Source organism: Balaenoptera ricei, chromosome 6 (assembly GCF_028023285.1).
Source record: "Balaenoptera ricei isolate mBalRic1 chromosome 6, mBalRic1.hap2, whole genome shotgun sequence".
Classification (NCBI taxonomy): Eukaryota; Metazoa; Chordata; class Mammalia; order Artiodactyla; family Balaenopteridae; genus Balaenoptera; species Balaenoptera ricei.
In genome coordinates this window covers 92,321,524-92,343,777 of record NC_082644.1, presented here as the reverse complement: position 1 = coordinate 92,343,777, position 22,254 = coordinate 92,321,524, and the positions used below count along the sequence as shown (strand labels likewise).

At 42.6% G+C, this 22,254-nt stretch overlaps 1 protein-coding gene and 1 non-coding gene across 4 annotated transcripts; one reads left to right on the top strand and one right to left on the bottom strand.

Moving 5' to 3' along the window:
- The first annotated feature begins 2,189 nt into the window (after positions 1-2,189).
- Positions 2,190-20,509, top strand: PGAP4 (post-GPI attachment to proteins GalNAc transferase 4). Of its 3 annotated transcripts, none has more exons than XM_059925203.1 (2): positions 2,190-2,413; positions 16,127-20,509. In XM_059925203.1, exon 2 carries the CDS (start codon positions 16,204-16,206, stop codon positions 17,413-17,415), a length of 1,212 nt encoding a protein of 403 aa, XP_059781186.1. In that variant the 5' UTR covers positions 2,190-2,413; positions 16,127-16,203; the 3' UTR covers positions 17,416-20,509. The 3 variants fall into 3 exon arrangements, with proteins under 3 accessions (XP_059781186.1, XP_059781187.1, XP_059781188.1); XM_059925204.1 differs by having other exon boundaries at positions 2,190-2,807; XM_059925205.1 differs by lacking the exon at positions 2,190-2,413 and adding an exon at positions 2,876-3,142.
- Positions 4,503-4,607, bottom strand: LOC132368263 (U6 spliceosomal RNA). Its single transcript, XR_009504007.1, has one exon. It is a non-coding gene; the product is annotated as a U6 spliceosomal RNA (small nuclear RNA).
- Positions 20,510-22,254: the final 1,745 nt, after the last annotated feature.

Here is a 22,254-nt window from a genome sequence, read left to right as displayed (position 1 = left end):
AACTTGCTTAACTACCCAGTTTATGTTTGCACAGATGGCTATGTTAGATGTTCTTCGCTGAGACAGACTTTATGAATCAGAAGATTTGGAAGAAATTATTGATATTGCCTTCACTAGACCCTCCCCTCCACCAACTGAGGAACTAGATGGAACCGGAGCAGGTAATCAAACCACTCTGGCCGTGAGCGACTAATGGTGCTCTGTTGACATTTTGTCAGGAAAAATCATGAGCCAAAGGGGGAAATGTGGAAGGAGTTGTCAGTAATAACTCCACTTTGTACTTTAAGACTCCATTTTGTTAGACTGTGAATTGTGCTTACCCTGCTGGGGAAAAAAAAAAAAAATTATTTGCTCAGAAAGGAATCCCTAAGAATTGTGCAAAAATGTGCCTTAACTAATAACAAATGAGACATCATTGACAAGCCAATAAATTGTAACATGGAAATCTAGAGGAAGAATGTTCTAAGCAGGGGAACAGCAAGTGCAAAGGCCTTAAGGTGAGAGTGTGTTTGATGCATTGGAGAAAGAGCAGGGCCAGTGTAGCTAGAGTAGAGGGCAAAAGGGGAGGGTGGTTGGATAGGAAGCCAGACAGGAGCCAGCAGCCACATCCTGCAGGACCTTGCTGGCCATTGTAAGAACTTTGGCTTTTGTTATGAGTGAAATATACCCAACTCTGATCTGCCCCTAGAAATTATGTGTGTTGCTCTTCAGGAAAGACATCAGAATCCATAATAGTACAGCCTGGGCCCTATACACAGAAAGCCAGCCACTGACTAACAAATACTTGAATTTATTAAGTGCTGTGCACGTCATCCAGAAGATGCCTTGGCAAATGAGCTCAGTACTAGGCTAGATGCTGTTACTATGTCCTGAGCCTCTGGATAAAGGTTAGGTACTCCACTCCTCTCTGGCAAAATCTAAAAGTAATGGAAGGAGCAAGAAGGTGCATAGTGTAGGGGAAGAATGGTTTTGGAGACTTGAAGCATCTGTAGACAAAAAGACCTAGATTTAAATCCAAACTCTGTCACTTACTAGCTGTGTAACCTTATACAAACTCATAATCCCTCTGAGCCTCAGTTTTCTTAACTCGGAATGAAAATAGTAGCTTCCTTATAAGAGTGTTGTGAGCACTAAAATAATGTGAATTATGTGTTTTGCACAGTGCCAGCAAATAATCACTTCATTATTAAGTATTAGGCTAGGCTGACCAGCTCTGTCACTTGAATAAGATCATTCCTTTGGCCAAACCTCAATTTTTCCATCTGTAAGATGAGTATGACTATCTATCTGCCAAAATTAAGTGTTGAGGTTGCTTTGGACTCAAATGAACCACCAAAGCCACTCCTGGGAGAGACTGACAGGTGAGTGGAAAGAACCACAGACCTAATTCCCATGCCTGGCTAGGTAATTTGATTAGAGCAAACCTTTCTGTTTGTTTGTTTGTTTGTTTTTAAATTCTGGCTTTTGGAGTATTGCACTTGGCAAATTACCTTCTCAAATATTTTTTCCTCATTTACAAATTGGGGATGACAGTCTCTAATGTACAGGAGTAAAGTGAGAGGAATTTTCATACGGTGTCTGGCATAACGCGGGGTACAGTGGGGATTAGGGGTGGAAGTGGTGTCCGGTATTATTTTTATTATTGGCAAAAACAAATCCCCTAATGGACCTGAGGACACGGGGAGGGGGAAGGGTAAGCTGGGACGAAGTGAAAGAGTAGCGTTGACATATATACACTACCAAGTGTAAAATAGATAGCTAGTGGCAAGCAGCTACATAGCACAGGGAGATCAGCTCGGTGCTTTGTGACCACCTAAAGGGGTGGGATAGGGAGGGTGGGAGGGAGACGCAGAGGGAGGAGATATGGGGATATATGTATCCATATAGCTGATTCACTTTGTTATACAGCAGAAACTAACACAACATTGTAAAGCAATTATACTCCAATAAAAATGTTAAATAAATAATAAAAAAAAATAAGACTGCACATAAAAAAACAAAAAAAGCCCCAAATCTCCTCCCACGATTAAGAGAACACGCTTAATGGCCAGCTGGGGCTGTGAACACTGCCGATACCTAATCCTTCCAGCATTTCAACTTCCTTTGCCCTGAGCCTGCTTTTCCCTTTCTGCCCATCAGTTGGCGCCTTTTCCGTCCTTTTTTCCCCAAGCTGGCTTCTGGGGGCTGCAGTCGCTCCCCAGCTCTCAGGTCACATGGCCTGCCAGAGCGAGGGGACTCCGCGCCGGAACTGCGCCGCAGGAGGTGAGGCTTCCGCGCGCACCCGGCTGCGCCCGCTCCTCCGAGGCCTCAGGGTCCGGGGATGGCTCCTCCATGGGCATGAGCCAGATAACCGAGGCGACACCAGCAGCGGCCTTCAGCGTGCGCAGGGGACGGAGCTGACCGCCCCCACCGGGTAGGTTTCCGCTGCGCACAATCTGCTCAGCCCCCTTGGCATCATGACTGGAGCGCCCACCCCGGAGATGTCTCCAGAGCGAGGGAAAAAGAATTAGGGTTGCTGCAGCAGGCACGCGGAGAGCAATTGCAGGGTCTGGTGCAGCCTGGGAGGGCCTGCGACCCCGGCGGTGTTCTCTGGGCGGGCGGGCTTCGCTGCGGCCCCGCTCGTGGCGGTGGCTGCTTCCTGCCGGAGGACTGCGGGGACCCCAAAAGGGCGTCCCCCGCGCGGCCAGGGCCGGGATCTGCGCAGGGATGACTGAGTGTCGCAGCGAGCTTGCCTCCCTACCCCTCGTCCGCTTCCGTGGCGCCGCGAGGCCGACAGAAAGGCGGGAGCCGGGCGTGTGCGAGTCCAGGTAAGACCCAGCTGCTGCCCAGCGTGGCCCGGCCGAGCAGCCTAAGGGTGGATCGCCTAATGGCCGACCGCTCGTGGCTGCCTCTGCCGCGCGTCGGCGCCGCGCGTCGGCCCCTCGGGCCAGCCCCGCGCGCCGACACACGCGCTGCTGCGGCGTTGGGTTTCTGCGGGCGACCTCGCAGCCCCGAGACCGAGGAAGGGCAACTGGACAGAGGAAGGCGTCCTTCCCAGCTCCCGGAAAGACCGGACCGAGGGAGGCAACCCGGCGATTGAGACAGTTTGTTTCCTCCTACGGGTGGGGAAACTGAGTCCCGAGCGCGGCGGGGACTCCCCAAGGTCAGTGGCAGACACTAGATCCACTCTGGTCCTCCGCTGCCATTCTCTTTCCATGAGGGATAGTTAGGACCAACCCGTTTCGTCTCGCCCTCTTCCTGGCCTCTGGGTGCGGGCGTTGCCAGTGCCGCACTGCGCCCGCAGTATTGGAGGGTGGGTGTAACCCCGGCATCCCCTGCTTGTCCCTTTTTCTCCCCTAGGTGAGGGGACACAAGGGCGGATCCAATGATGATCTCACTATGCCGATCATTAGCAAAACCTGCAGGTGTGTGTGTGTGTGTGTGTGTGTGTGTGTGTGTGCGCGCGCGCGTTTCCCCTAGAGAACTAAACCTCATAAAGCGGATTGGCTTTTAGGGATGCATTTCTAGAGTGCACTGCACCAGGTATTTTAGGAGGTGAAAAGAGAAAACCATGTTTGTCTAACATTATTAAAATTAGAATTTTTTAACAGGATAAGCTTATTACAAAACATTCAGGAAACAGAAAAATGTAAAGGAGAAACTAAAGATAACTTAAAACTTCATCTAGATTGTTGAGATTTCCTAGATATCTTAAAATTTTCTCTGCATGCACACATTTAAACCAGTAACGTGGGCAACACAAATTGTTTCAATTTGTACCTCTGATTACCCAGGGGGAATCAATTCTTTTTTCTCTGTGTATTGGCCTTTTGCATTTGTGTGTGTGAATTGACTATTAATTCTTTTGCCCCTTTTTCAGTTGGAGTGTCTTTCTGTTTCTGATTTTTAAGTGCTGTTTATATATTACACATTAAGTTAGTAATCCTGTCATCTATGTTGCACAGTCTTTCCCAATTTACTTAATGTTTTTGTCAGTTTTTCATCTTTGGCCATTCAGCTCTATTCTTTTTTCTTTATGGTTTCTGCTCGAGTATTTTGCTGAGAAAGGCCTTTCCTAACCCAAGTTTGTATAAATATTCTCCTGTATTTTCTTCAGGTACTTTTAAGCTTTGGTTTAAAAATTTTAATGTGTAATTTATTCTAGTTTAAGTTGTAAAATGGAGAGCTAATTACTTTTCCTAAATGGTTAGCCAGTTGCTACAAAGCTATTAAGTTCATTATTTACCCCTGATTTAGACTGCTACAATTATGGTATATTAAATTATTATGTATTTATATCTATTTGTAGATTTTTGCATGTGTCTCTCAGTATATTTTGGTGCCAGTGCCATGTTATTTTAATTACTGAAGTTTTATAACAAGTTTAATATCATATTACCCAGTATCATCTTCCTGGCTTTTAAAGAAATCAGTTTTATTAAGGTATAGTTTCCATGCAGTAAAATGCACCATTTAAATGTATATTTTGATGAATTTTGTCAAATATAACCACCGTCACAATAAAATATTATGGAGTACTACATAAACTTGATGTCATCATTGCACAGGGGACATGCTAATCTTCAATATATCATTCCAGTTTTAGTATATGTCCCAGCAAAGCGAGCATTTCCTAGCAGTTTTTATTAGTACTAATTCCAGGTTATCTTTAGAATACTTTGGTCAAGTTAACCAGCCTCCTCCTGTTCCACCAAAAGAAACAAATCATGTTTGGATTTCTATTGGATTTTTGATAATTAGGGTCCTGAGAGTAGGACCCCTGAGTGTCACGTTCACTATTCCAGTGCCTGGTACAAGACTCAGTATTTGTTGAATTAAACTTTTAACAATGATCATAAAAGTAATATATGCTCTTTGAGAAGTGTAGAGGGCAAAACAGGAAACCTCCATCCTTCATACCTTCATCTCTCCTTCACTAAATTATACTCCATGTTAAAAATAAAATGATCATACTATGTACACTTTTCTACAATTTGCATTGACATAGTTTGCATTTTTCCCTTAGAGACTTTTTCAAACTGCCTGGTTCGATATAACGAATTACCATAAACTGGGTGCATTAAGCAGCAGAAACATTTATTTCTCACAGTTCTGGAGTCTGGAAGGCTGCGATCAGGGTGCCAGCACAGTTGGGTTCTGATAAGGGGCCCTCTTCCTGGTTTATGGATGGCCACCTTCTTGCTATGTTCTCACTGGCAGAGGAGAGAGAGGAAGCAAGCTCTCTTCTGTCCCTTATAAGGGCACTAATCCCAGCAAAAGAGTTCCACAAACATGACCTAAATATCTCCTAAATACCCCATCTAAATACCCTAAATACCCCGAATCACATTGGGGATTCGGATTTTGATATATGAATTTGGGGGGAACACAAACATTCAGTCCACAGCAGAGTCTTAGCTAAGACTTTTTAAATGTCAGTATATTTAAACCTTTCTTTTTCTTTTTAATGTCTCCATATCATCCCCATGTGTAGTTATCTAAACATCTGTTCCCTATTGCTGGCCATTTCCTTTCCCTGTAGTTTGTCTATCCTTCTCCCTGCCCGGTCCTCTAGTCCTCTCCGCCGCTTTCTCCCTCTCTTTCTTACTTACAAACAAAATTGCTGTGAACATTCCTTGTCTATGTTTGGTAGCATGTGTTGGCATTTCTGCAGGGTAGATTCCTAGAAGTAGAATTTCTGTGTCAAAGGAGATGCACATATAAAATTTTTGTAGATACCATCCCAACTTTCCCTCCAAAGGTTCCACCAATTTATATGAAAGTGCCCATTTACTGTACTGGCCCACTCCCTCTTGAAGTAAATTGGATTGACATTATGTTAAATATAGAGATTAATTTTAGAGAAAGAGACCTCCATCTCTTCTTTCATTAGTGAGCCTTCTCAGCTGGGAAGATGTTATTTTATCCATTTATTTCACTTTTAGAATGTCCTTCAGTAGAATTTTATAGGTGTGTATATTCTGCATATTTCTTAAATTTATTCTAGATATTTTTGGTTTCTTTTTTTTTCATTTTGACTGAGATATTTTATCCCATTGATTAATTTAGTAATTGTCTGATTAGATGAAAGCAATCAGTGTATATATGTAGTGTGTGTATAATATTATATATTATTTTTGCTTATTAATTCTGTTACTGAACACATTCTGAAAGTCTGTTACTATTTCTAATGGTTTTTCAGCTGATTTTCTTGGGTTCCCAATCCATGCAGAGACAATATTGCGTATTGGTTGAGAACATGAGTTCTGGAACCAGTCTGCCTGGATTTCAAGTTTTGCTACCCATTTAAAACTTTGTTAACCTAGGGTACAAGTTAATTGTGCCTTAATTTTTTTCAGGTATAAAATGGACTTAATAATAGTACTTCTCATAGGCTTCTTGTGAGGATCAATGAGATGCTTAGAACAGTGCCCAGCACATAATAAGTGCTCAGCAAGCACTTCCAAGTAAGTTGATCTCTGCACATTAAATTGGGAGTCTTTGATACTCCCAATTTTATAGCTGAGGAATTGAGACCCATAGAGATCATTTATTTGCTTAACAAATATGAAACCTTTTCTATGCATAGAATACTGTGCTGGGTCTGTGAGGGATATCAAAGATAAATTAGACTGAATCCACTAATGAGGGATTTATAAGGCCAATTGGGTTGTAAATCAAAGGCCATGAAAAAAGCCATGTAAGGCAGCAGGCATCATGAAAATAGCATAGGCTTTGAAATTTTTCCTGTGTTTGAATTTCCTGCTTTCAACTTGGTAGCATTTTTTTTTTTAATTTAAATGAGATTAGTTCCATTACTGTTTGAGAGTTGCTCTTTTGGTCAAAAGAAATATACGTAAGAGTCCAGTACAGAACTTGGTTATGTAGTAGGAGCTTAATTAGTGGTAACTATAAATAGATACAGTCTAAAGTAGAAAGTGACAAATGAATGTCCTTGGATGAAAGTTCATGTAAAGGGCCTTAGCACTTGAGGAAAAAGAGACATTATTTCTGGTTGGGAGTGTTTACCTAAAACAAATAGACTGGCAATTATTTGTCCAACAAAGATGGGTTTATTTGGGATCAGCAGAGAAGTGCAATTCAGGGTCTGCAACCATGGTGAGTCATGTGCAAGTCCCTGCACAGCAAGGGAAGGCGAGTGCTTTTATGGAGGGGAAAAGAAATTTGGAGGGCAATAGTAAATTAACAGCCATGGCTTTTTGTTGGCTGAGTCCTTGCCAGGAAAGAATAATCTTTTTCTTGCTCTTGGGCTCTGCTGTCATCACAGGACAAGAGAGCTCCCCCTTCTGGTCTCCACACTCTATTTAATTGAATTTTCCGTTTAATAATTTTTTACATTTCTTCCTTTTGATGAAGATCTTTCTCTGAAAGCATTGCTGATCAAGTGTCACGTTTTCTACTTTCAGAGGCTTTTTGTCCCTCAATGTCAGGAAATACCTTTCCTGGGTTCAGCGTCTCATGTCGGAGGGAATAGATTAGGAATCTATTGAGATCACATGTAAGTAACAAGGAGGGGTAGGAGGGAGAACTCTCAGGCACTTTTCATATAAAGTCTACATGTTATCAAGATCACAGACATTAGAGATTACTTGAAGTGTTGTCATTTTCAGTGATTTGGCAACAAACTTCCAACAGGCCTGGTCTGGATATCTTGAGAAAGCTGTCTCATCAGATACTCCAATTCTGGGAAATCTTTACTTTCAGGTCACCAGATGATGTGCAGGTCCAGTCAGGGTTTTATGCTCTCTTTAGGTGTGTCACATGTATCCAAGAGTCTATTCCTTGGAGTTTGGCAGCACAAGGGTTGGTTTACCTGATAGGGACATTTCCAGTGAGGACAAAGAGAGAGTCTTTCTGGAGGTGACTTTTTCAATAGACAGAATCTCCAGGTTGCAAGACGTGATGCTTAAGGTTTTCATCTCCCTAGAGTGCACTGTGAAAAGATTGCTTTACCGCACATGGATATTTTTAATAGGAGCAATAGGCCTCTGCACTATTGCAGTATCTCTCCTTTTATCAGTTGTGAGTCAAAAGAAGCAGGAGCCAAGTTCATTGGGTGTCCTGGGACTATCTCAAAGTTAAGAGTTTTTGAGTTATAAAAGAAGTGGCTCTTACCCACTGGACCACCAGGGAAGTCCCTCCAATTGAATCTTTTTTTTTTTTTTTAAGCAGATATTCATTTTTAATTATTATTTATTTATTTATTTTTATTTTTGGCTGTGTTGGGTCTTCGTTTCTGTGCGAGGGCTTTCTCCAGTTGCGGCAAGCGGGGTCCACTCTTCATCACGGTGCGCGGGCCTCTCTCTTGTTGCGGAGCACAGGCTCCAGACGCGCAGGCTCAGTAGCTGTGGCTCACGGGCCTAGTTGCTCCATGGCATGTGGGATCTTCCCAGACCAGGGCTCGAACCCGTGTCCCCTGCATTGGCAGGCAGACTCCCAACCACTGTGCCACCAGGGAAGCCCCCTCCAATTGAATCTTAATGACATTAGTGCATTTGACTAAACCAGAGGATTGAGGGTGGTAAGCACAGTGAAAGTGTAAAACTGGCCAAACAGTGCAGAATTGTCAAAGTACCTGACCTGTAAAATAGGTTCCTCAATCATTATGAGGTTCAAGAGGAGTTCGCTAAGTAGGGATAATCTTTTCCCAAAGGACGTTAGCCAGAGAAGAGGCAGCAGCCTGTCTGCAAGGGAAAGCTTCAGTTCAGTATGAAAATATACAGACCATGTCTAAAACATATTTATATCCACAAAATAGAGGAGGTTGTATGAAATCCATTTGCCAGACATCTAATCATCTGTTAGACAGTTTAAAATGTCCAGGAGCATTACGAACAGACTGTCCAGTACTTCCCACTTGTACTTCAACAAGTGGGACAGTGAGGTGTAGGCACTTTTTGTAGCCTTGTTAATGTTTCCCCACCAATACTGATTCATGAATGTTATCATTTTGTCAGTAGACCTATGGCTTAATGCATGTACAGTGGTGAGGAGTGGGAATTTTAGTGCCTCTGGTAGGATTGGGTTATTCTTTGGTCCTAACCAGAGATTTCTCTTTTTATCAAATCAACAGTTGTTGAATTTCTAAACTTGTTTTTCCTTTTCTGAAGCCAGTTGTTGGGCTTCTCTAGCCAGTTTTTCTAAGTTACCATTTGGGGAGCCTTTGGACCATGATAGAGGTTTGGCTGCTGAGGGTTTCTTTAAGGGCAGCCTTTTTTTTGCAGAAATGTCAGCAAGGTGATTTCCCTTAGCTTCCAGAGAGTCAAGTTTAGAACACCTCAGAATCTTAATAGCTAACGTGCCAGGTAAACGTATTACACCCAATAATTTCTAAACATAGGAGCCATTTTAAATTTTATTTCTGCTTGTAGTAAGGAAGCCACATTTCTTCCACAACATTGCAAAATCATGAACTACTCTGAAAGTATATGTGCCATCAGTATAAATCATTGGCAGCTTTGTTCTTGGCTAAAAGTACAAGCCCTTGTAAGAGTATATAATTCAGTTTGTTGGACTGAAGTAGCCATAGGTAAAGATGCTGCCTCAACAACATCAAAAGGAGTTGCAATAGCATACACAGCACAATATTTGCCATTGTCACTTTTTAAATAAGAACCATCAGTGAACCACGAGACGTCAGTGTTACCCAAAGGATTTTCCTGCAGATCATCATCAGGGGTCAGGAGGTGATTTGTCAGTGGTAAGCAGTCATGAGGGACTTCATCATTGATGGGGGCGGGGAGAAGAGTAGCAGGGTTAAGGTTATTACAGTGTAAAAGAGTTATGTGAGAAGCAGTTAACAAAAGGACTTTATAGGAGGTGAGGCAGCTAACTGAGAAATGTTGCGGGTGAGCACCAAGATTGTGGTTCCATTGTCAGTTAGGACTGAAAGAGATTCATCCCCAGTCTGGAGAAATGTTTCTCCAATTCTATTAAGTGGGAAGATTGGGAAGAGCCCCTGTAGTCCCCTCGAGCCCCATTGTTGAGAATTCAGAGGACATTGGAAAGACTGGTTAGAGGGCAGAGGTGCTGAAAATGCTTAAATTTGTAACAATCTCTCTTCTGATGTCCTGGCTGTTTGCAACTAAGCCAGGCCCTCAGGGAGTAGCTTGTAAAGTATTCAGTCAAACCCCTACCCGGGAAAGAGTGGGAGATGGGCGGGTTTTGCCTTTTCCCTCAGCACTGAGCCCTGGGGGTTCAGCAATGGAGAGTGCGCACGTACCCATTAAGAACAGCTTCTTTCTTTGCTAGTCCTGTTGGTCTTATGGACGTATTGCCGCATTGGCTTTCAGAGTTACGTGTTTTGGGGCCTGTCCCTCAGGTGGGAGTCTTAGAAGTTGGGGCTCTGGGTATGTGGTCCAAACCCTTCACTCCTCAGGGAGCAGCTGGTTGTTGGGGGGTTGGTCCCAATTGTCTGGCACTGTGCCAGGGGTGGGGTTTATGGAAAGAGCATGTCTTAGCCTTTCCTGACTGTTTCGACATGGGTATTTTCTCATTTGCCTGATGTGTAGGAGTCACTCAGCTAGTTTCTGGATTTCTCTCAGAAGGAATTTCTCCTCATGTACATTCGATGTGTCCATGGGAGGAAGGAAGATAAGGAGCCTTCAGTGTTGCCATCTTGGTCTCTCCCTGAGTTTGCTTACTGTGTGTGTGTGTGTGTGTGTGTGTGTGTGTGTGTGTGTGTGATCTTGCCGCATATTCATACTTGCCTTGGAATAGGAAATAAACACTCAGTAAAAACATATAGGCAAAATACATTTTAACCATGCAACTGTTAACCTACAATCACTATGTATTGGGTTGACCAAAAAGTGCCTTCAGTTTTTAAGTAAAAATAAAAGACACATTTTTTGTTTTCACCAAGAACTTTATTGAACAACGTGTTCACCCTTTTGTTCCACTACCTTCTGCCATTTGTCAGGCAACTTCATAATTCCATCTTCCCAAAACCTTTTATCTTTTTGAGCAAAGAACTGTTCTAGGTACCTTTTACAGTCTTCCAGGGAATTGAAATTTTTTCTCTTAAGAGAATTTTGTAAAGACCTAAATAAATGGAAATCTGAAGGTGCAATGTCTGATGAATATGGTTGATGAATCAGAACTTCCCAGCCAAGCTGTAACTGTTTTTGTCTAGTCTTCAAAGAAACATGCAGTCTTGCATTATCCTGATGGAAGATTATGTGTTTTCTGTTGACTAATTCTGGACACTTTTTGTCGAGTGCTGCTTTCAGTTGGTCTAACTAGGAGCAGTACTTGTTGGAATTAATCGTTTGGTTTTCCGGAAGGAGCTCATAATAGAGGACTCTCTTCCAATCCCACCATATACCCAACATCACCTTCTTTGGATGAAGACCGGCCTTTGGTGTGGTTGGTGGTGGTTCATTTCGCTTGCCCCACGATCTCTTCCGTTCCACATTATTGTATAGCATCCACTTTTCATTGCCCGTCACAATTTGTTTTAAAAACGGAACGTTTTCCTTACGTTTCAGTAGAGAATCACATGTGGAAAAACGGTCAAGAAGGTTTTTTCGCTTAACTTATATGAAACCCAAACATCAAAGCGATTAACATAACCAAGCTGGTGCAAGTGGTTTTCAACGCTTGATTTGGATATTTTGAGGATGTCGGCTATCTCCCGCGTGGTATAACGCTGATTGTTCTCAATTCATGTCTCGATTTGATCACTATCAACTTCAACTGGTCTGCGTGACCGTGGAGCATCGTCCAGCGAGAAATCTCCAGCACAAAACTTCGCAAACCACTTTTGACACGTTCCATCAGTCACAGCACATTCTCCATAAACTGCACTAACCTTTTTTTGCATTTCAGTTGCGTTTTTACCTTTCTTGAAATAATAAAGCATAATATGCCGAAAATGTTGCTTTTTTTCTTCTACCTTCAGTATTAAAATGGCTACACAAAAAATCACCAATTTTGATAAGTCTTTTTTTAAATGCACACTGATATGACAGCTGTCACATACAACATTGTTTCGAATGAAGTTAAAGACAAAATGCTACTAGACCCATCTTACGGAAAAAACCGAACGAACCTTTTGGCCAACCCAATACTTTTGCACGTAGACCTAACATTGCAATTAAAAAAAAAAAAAAAGTAAACCAGATTGAGACCCTTAGGAGGATTTTTTTTGGGGGGGAGGCAGGTAGATTTCAAAAAACAACATGAATTTTCTATAATTAAATACAGAAAATATACTGGTTTTCCCAAATGAATAATTTGATATGTTAACACTTCACCATAAAGAATGTATACCACCTGGATGGGATCCTAGCGTAGGAAAAGGACATTAGCTAAAAACTAAAGAAATCTAAATAAAGTGTGAACTAGTTAAAAAAAAAATTGAATTAGTAGCCTCAAACTATAAGGCAGTTACTTTGTGAGTCTGCTTACTTTTAATGGGTACTTAGTATTCCATTCTTTGGAGGTACCGTAGTTTATTTCACTCACTCGCAACTGATGGGCACTTGGCAATATTTTGCTCTTGCAAATGATGCTACAAGTCATTTCTCACACATGAGAATATATATCTAGGAAAGAATGCTAGAAATGGAATTGCTGAGCATTAGTGTGTTTTGTTAGCTATTTCTAAATTAATTCTACAGAGGTTGTGCCAATTTATACTCCCATTTAGCTAATGCAAAATACGTGAGTACTTGTTTAGTAGGTCCTAAGGTAACACAGGCCAGGGATGGCCCCTCTAGGAGATTGTATTACAGGATGAGAAAAAGCTATCTATGTGAAGAGACAAGGAAGGTGTGGGAATAAGAATGTTCCAGGGTAAGGGAGTTGCATGAGCAAAGGCCAGGAGATGGGCAAGAGCTTAGCATAGTTGATGTTCGAAAAGAAGGTCAGCATGTCTAGAGCTGCCCTGCTCACTGGCCGCATGTGGCCATTAAGCACGTAAAGTGTGGTTTGTCTGAATTGACATATGCTGTAAATGTAAAATACACGCTGGATTTCAAAGACTTAGTATGGAAAAAAGAATGTAGAATACCTCATTAATTTTTTATATTGGTTTCACGTTGAAATAATAGTTTTGATGTGTTGTAGTAAAACATATTATTAAAATTAATTTCATCTGTTTCTTTGTACTTTTTTATTGTGGCTGCTAGAAAATGTTAAATTACATATGTGGCTTGCATTATATTTCTATTGGACAGTGCTCATCTAGAGCAGGGGTTGATAAACTATGGGCTGCAGGCCAGATTTGGTCTACAGCCTGTTTGTTTGTTTTGTTTTGTTTTTCTTCCTACAGCCTGTTTTGATGTGGTTGGAGCACTAAAAAATAGCTTTTACATTTTTTTAAAGAGTTAAAAAAAAAGAAATAGTCTAAGAGGAATATGCAACAGAGACAGTGTGTAGCCCACAAAGCCTAAAATATTTACTATCTAGCCCTTTGCTAGTCTAGAACATACAGAGAAAAGAGGGCAGTAGAACAAGATGCCAGGGGAAGGCAGCGTCCAGATCATCAAGGGCCTTTTGGATCACGATAAGATGTATAGATTTTATTAAAAAAGCAATGGAAAGGTAAAGAAGGCTTTTAAGCAAGAGAGTGACATGATCAGATTTATATTCTTAAAGGATAATTGTCTGTGTGTGTGCATGTGTCACATTCTCGCTTTACCAAAAACTCACTAGAAGAGGGTATCGAAGGAGGTTGGATGGCAGTTTTACACCAAACACTGAGCTCTGCATTTCCATCATAATCGCATTGTCATCTTAGCATTTAATATGTGCCTGGCATTTTCTGAGCTGTATGCCTTATCTTATGGACTGTATTTTGTTCCTTCTTCAAGTGGTTACAGCTCTCTTGGGTAATAGCAAGGGCAGGGAGAACAGTGTGAGCAGGAAGCCACCTGAATGACTCCATTCCCAAGATCAACTAAGGTAGAGTGTGAGCTCAACCCAGTTTCAGCCCTTGGCTTCCACTGGAAGTGATGTGGAACTGGCGAGGCCATAGGGATGTGCAGCCACGTGATTTATTAACTCCATTGGCTTGAACATCACAGGGCGATGCAGCAAGTCTGCAGGTCTTTGGAAGTCCGCATAACAGCAAACCTGGGGTCTCATACTACTCAGACCTCTCCCTGCTTATTTCCCTCTTTAATACCATCCAGATCTCTTACTAGTACTGGGATAGTCTGTCTCACCTCTGGGGTCCCACAATATAATCTGCTGCTGTTGCTGAAATGAGACTTATCCCTCTACTTCCTTGAGTTACTATGTCATCATGCCGTAGAGAGAGGTTTGGTATTCTACACAACTCTATTGGCAGGGTAGGCTAACTGCTGTAATAATAAGCAAGTCAAAAAATCATTAGTGGCTAGAAACAACGGTTTGTGTATTACTCACAACACAGCCCACTCTAGGTTGGGCGGGTGCTGGGAGGGGAGCTGTAGGAGGGACCTCTGTTCCAGGCAGTCATGCAAGGACCCAGGCTCCCACCATCTGGTGGCTCATCCCTCCTCTAGATCCACCAAGGCTGTCCAGTCAGCAGATGGAGAAAGAGAAAGTCAAGAAGGCACATCTGCTCTCAACCACCTTGTTCCAGAAGTCATAACTGTCACGTTGCTCACATTTTACTGGCAAGCCCTAGTCACATGACCCCACCTGGAAGAAGGCAGACTAGGAAATGTGGTCTTTCTGTGTGCCCAAGAAGGGGAGAATGTATGAGAGCACTAGAGACTGCACCACAACAACGTCGTATGGTACCTGGGCAGTGCTTCTTCAAGATAACTCACAAGCTAGGCCATTTTCTTCTCAATATGTGCAAACTTTATTATGCTTCTGAGGTAAGAGGTTTACCTTTTATTCTATAGACACCGTTTAGTTTGGCATTGACCTTACTGGAGTTATACTGGCTTTGTCCTTTTAGTTCTGTTTTCGGGTGCAAGTCTGTTTTCCCTCAGATTATTAGACCTACTTACTCCTAAAATATTACTAAGTTTGTACATATGGGGATATTATATATATACTTTTTTTTTGGCTGCGCCGTGTGGCATATGGGATCTTAATTCCCCAACCAGGGATCGAACCCGTGCCCCCTGCAATGGAAGCACAGAGTCTTAACCACTGGACTGCCAGGGAAGTCCGGATATGGATATATTTTAATGGCATTTTTATTCTGTATGATTTTGCTCTGTAACACATTTAATCTTCACAGTAACCCTATGAGATAGGTATTATTATTACCTCCATTTTAGAGGTAAGGAATCCAAGATGTGGAGAGGTGAAGTGACCTTTCACCGAGTGGCTGAGCTGGTATTCACTCCAGCATGTGCCTGACCTCAGGCTTGTACTCTGAGAGATGATGTCACACTACATTCCTTCCTGGACCAGGCTTGCGGCAACTTTCTGTTTCATCTTCATCTCTGCCTACCCTCTCCCTACCTCACTGAAAAGCTGCTTATAGATCTTCCTTCAGTTATTTCCTCCCCTCCCAAAGTCTGGGGCTCTAGAGTTCTCTTGAATATGGGGGAGAGATCCTTTCTCTCACTGGTTCCCATGGCAATTCTGTAAAATATAAAACGGAAGAACAATCAGGATTAAATTAACATGTAATTTTAAGTATAGTTGCATGAGGTTAGAGAAATAGGAATGGAAGATCTTGATAAAGACATTTCAGGGAATCCTAAATAGTCCTTTTCTTGTTTGGGATGTGCAAAAAAGTTTTCAGAAACTACTATGCACAGTTAGTCCACAAGTACTTACAATGTACTTACCTTGGAACTTACTTTAAATGTGTCTTTCCTTGTGCCTTGCTTTTTTGCATCTGTTTTAAGAACCTGTGGCTATGTAGCTGCTGAATTGAAATAATGATTTTGCTAGCCTATCTGGTGATTTTCTGGGACACTGTAAACCTTAACTAAGCATCTGTAGGTGTGAAGACTTGGTTGGATGCACCAAGGTTTCTTTACTCATAGAAATGATCAAAGAATCCCAGAGATCATTAACAGATACAACCAAAGAAGAGTATACTGGAGAAAATACTTAAGTCTCTAGTAGCTACAGAGCCTAGAATTAGAATTTCTGGTTTGATATGCGCTGAGTTCCATCCCTGGATTTTTTAAAAGCCCTGTACCATTCTTTACTTTTCTCTCTTTAGGTTTGACTTGCACTGATTTTGGCCTGAGGTCCAGGATGGTTTGTTCTTGGGACCAGACCTGACCGGAAGTCGACCTCATGAGCACTTCGACCTCTCCAGCTGCCATGCTCCTCCGGAGGCTGAGGCGGCTCTCCTGGGGCAGCACTGCTGTCCAGCTCTTCATCTTAACGGTGGTGACCTTTGGTCTGCTGGCCCCCCTGGCCTGTCACCGGCTTCTGCACTCTTACTTCTACCTGCGCCACTGGCATCTGAACCAAATGAGCCAAGAGTTCCTGCAGCAAAGCTTGAAAGAGGGTGAAGCTGCCCTCCACTACTTTGAGGAGCTGCCCTCTGCCAATGGCTCGGTGCCCATTGTCTGGCAGGCCACTCCCCGCCCCTGGCTGGTCATCACCATCATCACTGTGGACAGGCAACCTGGCTTCCACTACGTCCTGCAGGTGGTGTCCCAGTTCCACCGGCTCCTTCAACAATGCGGCCCCCAGTGTGAGGGGCACCAACTCTTCCTGTGCAACGTGGAGCGGAGTGTGAGCCATTTCGATGCCAAGCTGCTGTCCAAGTACGTCCCCGTGGCCAACCGCTATGAGGGCACTGAGGATGACTACGGCGACGACCCTTCGACCAACTCGTTTGAGAAAGAGAAGCAGGACTACGTCTATTGCCTGGAATCCTCCCTGCAGACCTACAACCCAGACTACGTCCTGATGGTGGAAGACGACGCCGTTCCAGAAGAGCAGATCTTCCCAGTCTTGGAGCACCTTCTGCGGGCTCGCTTCTCCGAGCCGCACCTCAGAGATGCCCTTTATCTAAAGCTCTATCACCCCGAGAGGCTCCAGCACTACATCAACCCAGAGCCCATGAGGATCCTGGAGTGGGTCGGTGTCGGCATGTTGCTGGGGCCCTTACTAACGTGGATATACATGCGGTTTGCCAGCCGGCCAGGGTTTAGCTGGCCCGTCATGCTCTTCTTCTCCCTGTATAGCATGGGGCTGGTGGAGCTGGTGGGCCGGCACTATTTTCTGGAGCTGCGGCGGCTGAGTCCTTCCCTGTACAGTGTGGTCCCTGCTTCACAGTGTTGCACCCCGGCCATGCTCTTCCCTGCCCCGGCGGCCCGGCGGACCCTCACCTACCTGTCCCAGGTGTACTGCCACAAGGGCTTCGGCAAGGACATGGCACTGTACTCACTGTTGAGGGCCAAGGGGGAGCGGGCCTATGTGGTGGAGCCCAATCTCGTGAGACACATCGGGCTCTTCTCCAGCCTTCGGTACAACTTTCACCCAAGTCTGCTCTAGCCTGCCAAGAAATGCCTTTCTGAAATTGGCCACTTCTTGGAGATTCAACTATTGAGCTCTTTATTTGGACATGGTTGCTTGCAGATATTTCATTGTTTTAGGGTTGCTAGGGATATAGACACTGGGCTGGCTGAGGAACATACAAGTCAAGAACCTTGGCTTTGGTAACTCTCTGGCAGGAACAAGCTGTTCACCGTGGGTCCAGACCTCTCGCCCTCCACACAGCCACACTGCCTCATGCAGTCTGACCCACCCAAAGAGGGGCATTTAAATACCACTTATATTCTCCAGTTGTTTTTCGCTCTGCTTCATGACAGAGTTTGTGACTGCCAAAAATATTGTACACAGTGATATGACCAGTTTAGGATTTTAAGCGTAGAATTTGGTGAAAGGTGAGATTCTTTTGCAGTGATTTCTTTCTCATAGGGAATAAGAATGGATGTATGTTTAGAATATATGTCCCAAGAGGCAGGACCATGTTGATAGATTCTATTTGTTTCCCTGACCTGGAGTAATAAAAGCCGCGCAGGGCCCGGCATCTTGGAGGCAGGTGACCCAGCTTTTGTTACCTGGTGTTCTCTTTTCCACACATCTGTAGTGCACTGATAATCAATTTTGTTTGTGAGAACTTTAAGGCACAGCAAGATCTGAAAGCACCTTCTGGATCATCAAAGTCAGATTGCTATGTTTAGTAGTGATTTAATACTGAAGATTTCTATCACAATCTGATTCTTTGAAAGTTGGACATTGCAGAATGATATAGAATGGGTGAGCTCTTTACTAATAGCATATCCTTTTCCCTAACTTTGCTGGCTAATCATTCACCTTCACTTCTTTTTCTTCTATGTAGCATGATGTTATAGAAGAAAAAGCATGGACTGAAGTCAGAAGACCTGAATTTTTATTTCAGATCTCTGTTATGTCCTAGTGGTGTGAACTTGGGCAAGTCATAAGCACTCTGAGTCTCAGGTTTGTCACCTGTAAAATGGGGACAGTGATATCTACTTTTTTAAGTTGCCTTGAGGATTAAATGACAGAATGTATGTAAAACACTAGCAAGTGCTTATCTCACAGAGGGCACTTGGTGAATATTAGTTCTTCTCTCTTCTATAATAAGCATATGAAACTCAAGTGTATTTTGGATAAAGGTATTAGTGATATTATTTAAAGTATGTTATGGGGCATAGGGCTGACACCTATGGAGCAGCTGTTCCAGACCAAACACTGCTAGAATAAAGGCTGACTTTTCCTTGTGACTTTGGAAGGATATGCAGCTCAGTTTCATCTAGCCCCACCTCCAACCAGACCCGAAATAAGAATTGTTCATTCAACTGGAAATGATCTGAGACTCCTCTTGAGCTTATTCCAAGACTAGCATCTGAAAACTACTCTTCTCAAAAGTTACAAGTAAATTTCATTTGACAATACTTATCAAACCAGTGGCCAACAGTCCCTTTGTGGGGATGGATGCTTATACTAGAGTGCAAGCAGCTGTCCACTTTGTTTCAGTGCCACGTCTTCCCTTTGCTTTTAAGTTTCCACAGGGAGCTAACATCTTGGGATCTGCTCGAGAACACTGAGGGAGTAACAGGGGTTCATCACCACACTTTATAGATGAACAAACAGGCCCAGAAATGTTAAAGAATTTCTTCAGGTTCACACAGCTGAACAGCAGCAGAGAGGACTGGAATGTAGTAGATTTTCTGACTTCCAGCCCCTGTACTCTTTTCTTAACTGCATTCATTTTATAAATATCTATGTAGTCAAATTATCTTTTGTGAAATCTGATTGTAACCTGGACTAAATAATGTCTCTGTAAGCTATGATGGTAAAAACTCACTGTGGTGTTGGTCTTGGGGAACAAACAGGTATCAATATGTGTTGTGTTATTATAGTGAGCTGTTATGTATCCCCCAGGAATGTCCAAAGTGACTAGAGCTACTAGATGACTTACTGAGATTCTCAGATTCCACCCCTTCATCTCTCCTCTCCCAGTAACTGGTTCAGCCCCATGTTTGAGAATTGAACCACCCTCAACCTAGAATTCATTTGAGTTTGTTGCATTAGTGATTGGATCTCCTCATGAAAAGTTTGTGTCCAATGACAAAACATGTAAGCTGGCCAAGCCCTAGATCAGAATCATTGCTGGTTTCCATTTCTGCTCTTTCTAATTCAGTTGTCTACCACACGCAGACATTCCTTCCCCTGACTCCTTCATTCTCGATGGCTAAAGTCATCTTTGCCTTGTCTTATTTCTCTACCTACACACTAAGACATCTTCCCCCATTGATCTTAACTAGAGTCTGCCATCCTTGGACATTTTCTGCAGAAGCAGAAATCCTACCCACTTTCTAGATCGCCCTTCCTTTTGTCTCTCATTCCTAGAGTCCAAACTGTGTATGTTGTCCTGGATTAGGACAGCTGACAGCTGTCTCTCATTTAATTAAAGCTGAAGTCTCTCATTTAATCCTAAGCAGAGGGCTAGGGGAGAACTGAAGTCCCCTTCCAATATCAAGGGACATAGTTTACCAGGAGGGTAAAGGCCTCTAACAGTCCTGCATACTTTTCAGAAGTTAAATCATTGTCAGGCCTAAGAACCTCCCTATTGTGACTGACTGTATTTGCATAGACTTATCAGTTCAAATAAATGCACCCGTTTCACCAAGGCATCCTGAGAAAACTGGTCGTTCTCTTGTTTCTACAGATGAGTTTTTCTGATGTGGTGAATAGTATCGAACACACACTCACACTCTTGTGGGGTGTGAGCCATTCAAAAGTATGGGCTGTTTGCTTAAAAATTCATAACTGAATCTTGTATTTCTTAAATGGAAACATTTGAATTGTGCTTTCTTTTTTTTTTTAAAAAGTGGTGAGAATACTATAGTGCAACTGGAGAATACAAGTAGGATGAATATAATGATAGGATTAATTTAATTTACCTTGGATACAGTCCTCATTTGGGGGAATTTATTTAATTGGTAACTTAATTTGGGTAAAGAGGCGTTCTCTTTGGATTTGATTACTGTGGGATTTTTATATACACTATGATGCATTGTGAATTACTGTAACACAATATAAAATTGGGTAATTTTAAGTCACATGATCCATTTGGATATTTTTATCCCAGCTACAATGAGTTTGCTGAGAAATGCTCATTAACTGGCACTGTTTTTTTTAGGTTGGATTTTGTTTGGAAAAAAACCCTGGAACTACATCAAAGATGATTGGAAATGTAATTTTAAAGTACTTAATATAACTGCAGTGGAGATGTGCTGTGGCTTCCAGGTCATTACAGTACTTGGATTACAGCATTGTTGTGAGTCATCACTCTGCAATGAATGGGGATTTTTGGTTTAAAATTTAACAAATTTTCTTGATCTTTTCCCTAACAACCTATGCAGAAACATGGATGAGTGATTAAAAAAAAAAAAGCATCTATGTTAATAATTTGGGGGTAAAAACAGATGGAAATATAAAGGCAAATGATGAATTTATCAAAAAGAAACAAGGACCAGATGGCATAAGTATGTAGGAATGGGTAGCTCAGAAAGATGGGAGAAGTAGACAAAGATGTAGAGTGAAGCAGAGGGTCTCACATTTGTCACCTGTTGTGTGTCCCAAACTCCCTTATGTAATAAGTCCTTTATGTCTGCCCCACTGTCATGAAATCTTTATAGGACCAGCCTATGGAGAATACAAAGGAACGAAACAATGGATAGTCAGTGTTCTGGATAAATAATTCATCCCTTTGCTAGGACCTGGCTTCCTATTGCATTTAGAATAAAATACAAACCTCTACATTACCTCCCAGGCCAGATGTGACCTGCCCCTGCAAAACTTCATTTCTTAACCACTTCCATCCTTTTTCTCCAAGCTCTAGCCACACCTGCTTTCTTTAACTTCCTCAGACTTGTTACAGCAGTTCTTATTACAAAAGGAATTTTCACTGCTGTTCTCTCTGTCTGGAGTGCTTTTCTCTTAGCTGAATCTTTCCTATAATATAGATCTCAATTAAATTTTAATCCCTCTTCCCCCAACAGACTTTCCATCCCATCTAAAGCAGTCTTTCCCCTTCCCAACCACCAGGTCATCTATCACATTACACAGTTTGATTCCCTTCAAAGCTCTTCTTATTACCTGAAATGTATTATTTTTGTTTTTTTCCTCTATTCTACAACCTCCAGAATGTAAGTTCCAGAATATCAGGGGTCTTCTAGGCTTCATTCACTGCTCTATCCCTAGAACCTAGAACAATACCTGAGACATAGTAGGAAATGAATGAGAGAGAGAGATGGTGGTAGTAGAGGGAGAAATAAAGGAAGAAAGGAAGGGAGAAAAAGAGCGAAGGGATCCACAGTGGAACTGCCTCCAGAAAAAAAGAACACTGGAAGAAAAGAAATGGGACTAGGGAAGAAAATTAGAAAGAGAGGAACAAAGAGGGATCCAGGTGGTGAGGGCTGGTTATGATGTACAATTTTGACACCTGTAAAAAGAAGTTTTTAATGTGTTTTCCAGGCAAAGGGAATGACAAATGCAAAAAAGAACTTTTTACACCACCACACAGCTACTTTTTTCTCTGTTGTTATTAGGGTTTTGTTTTCAGTGTGTGTGTCGGGGTTGTGTGTGTTTTTGGTGGGGTGGGTGATCCCTGTGTGTTATTCTAAGGGGAGGGCTGGCTTTTCTCCTTCAGGCTTCAACTGCTGCATCTTCCTGGTATTACCAATGGGAATCATCTAGACATGACCACCACCCTTGGTGGCTCCACGGCCTATTCTAGGACTTTTAGGCAAGAGGCTGGAAAGAGAATGAAGGAAAGATCACCACCTGGCACAAATGAAC

Coding starts and splice junctions, on each gene's coding strand:
- PGAP4 (XM_059925203.1), top strand. CDS start 16,204: ATGAGCACTTCGACCTCTCCAGCTGCCATGCTCCTCCGGAGGCTGAGG.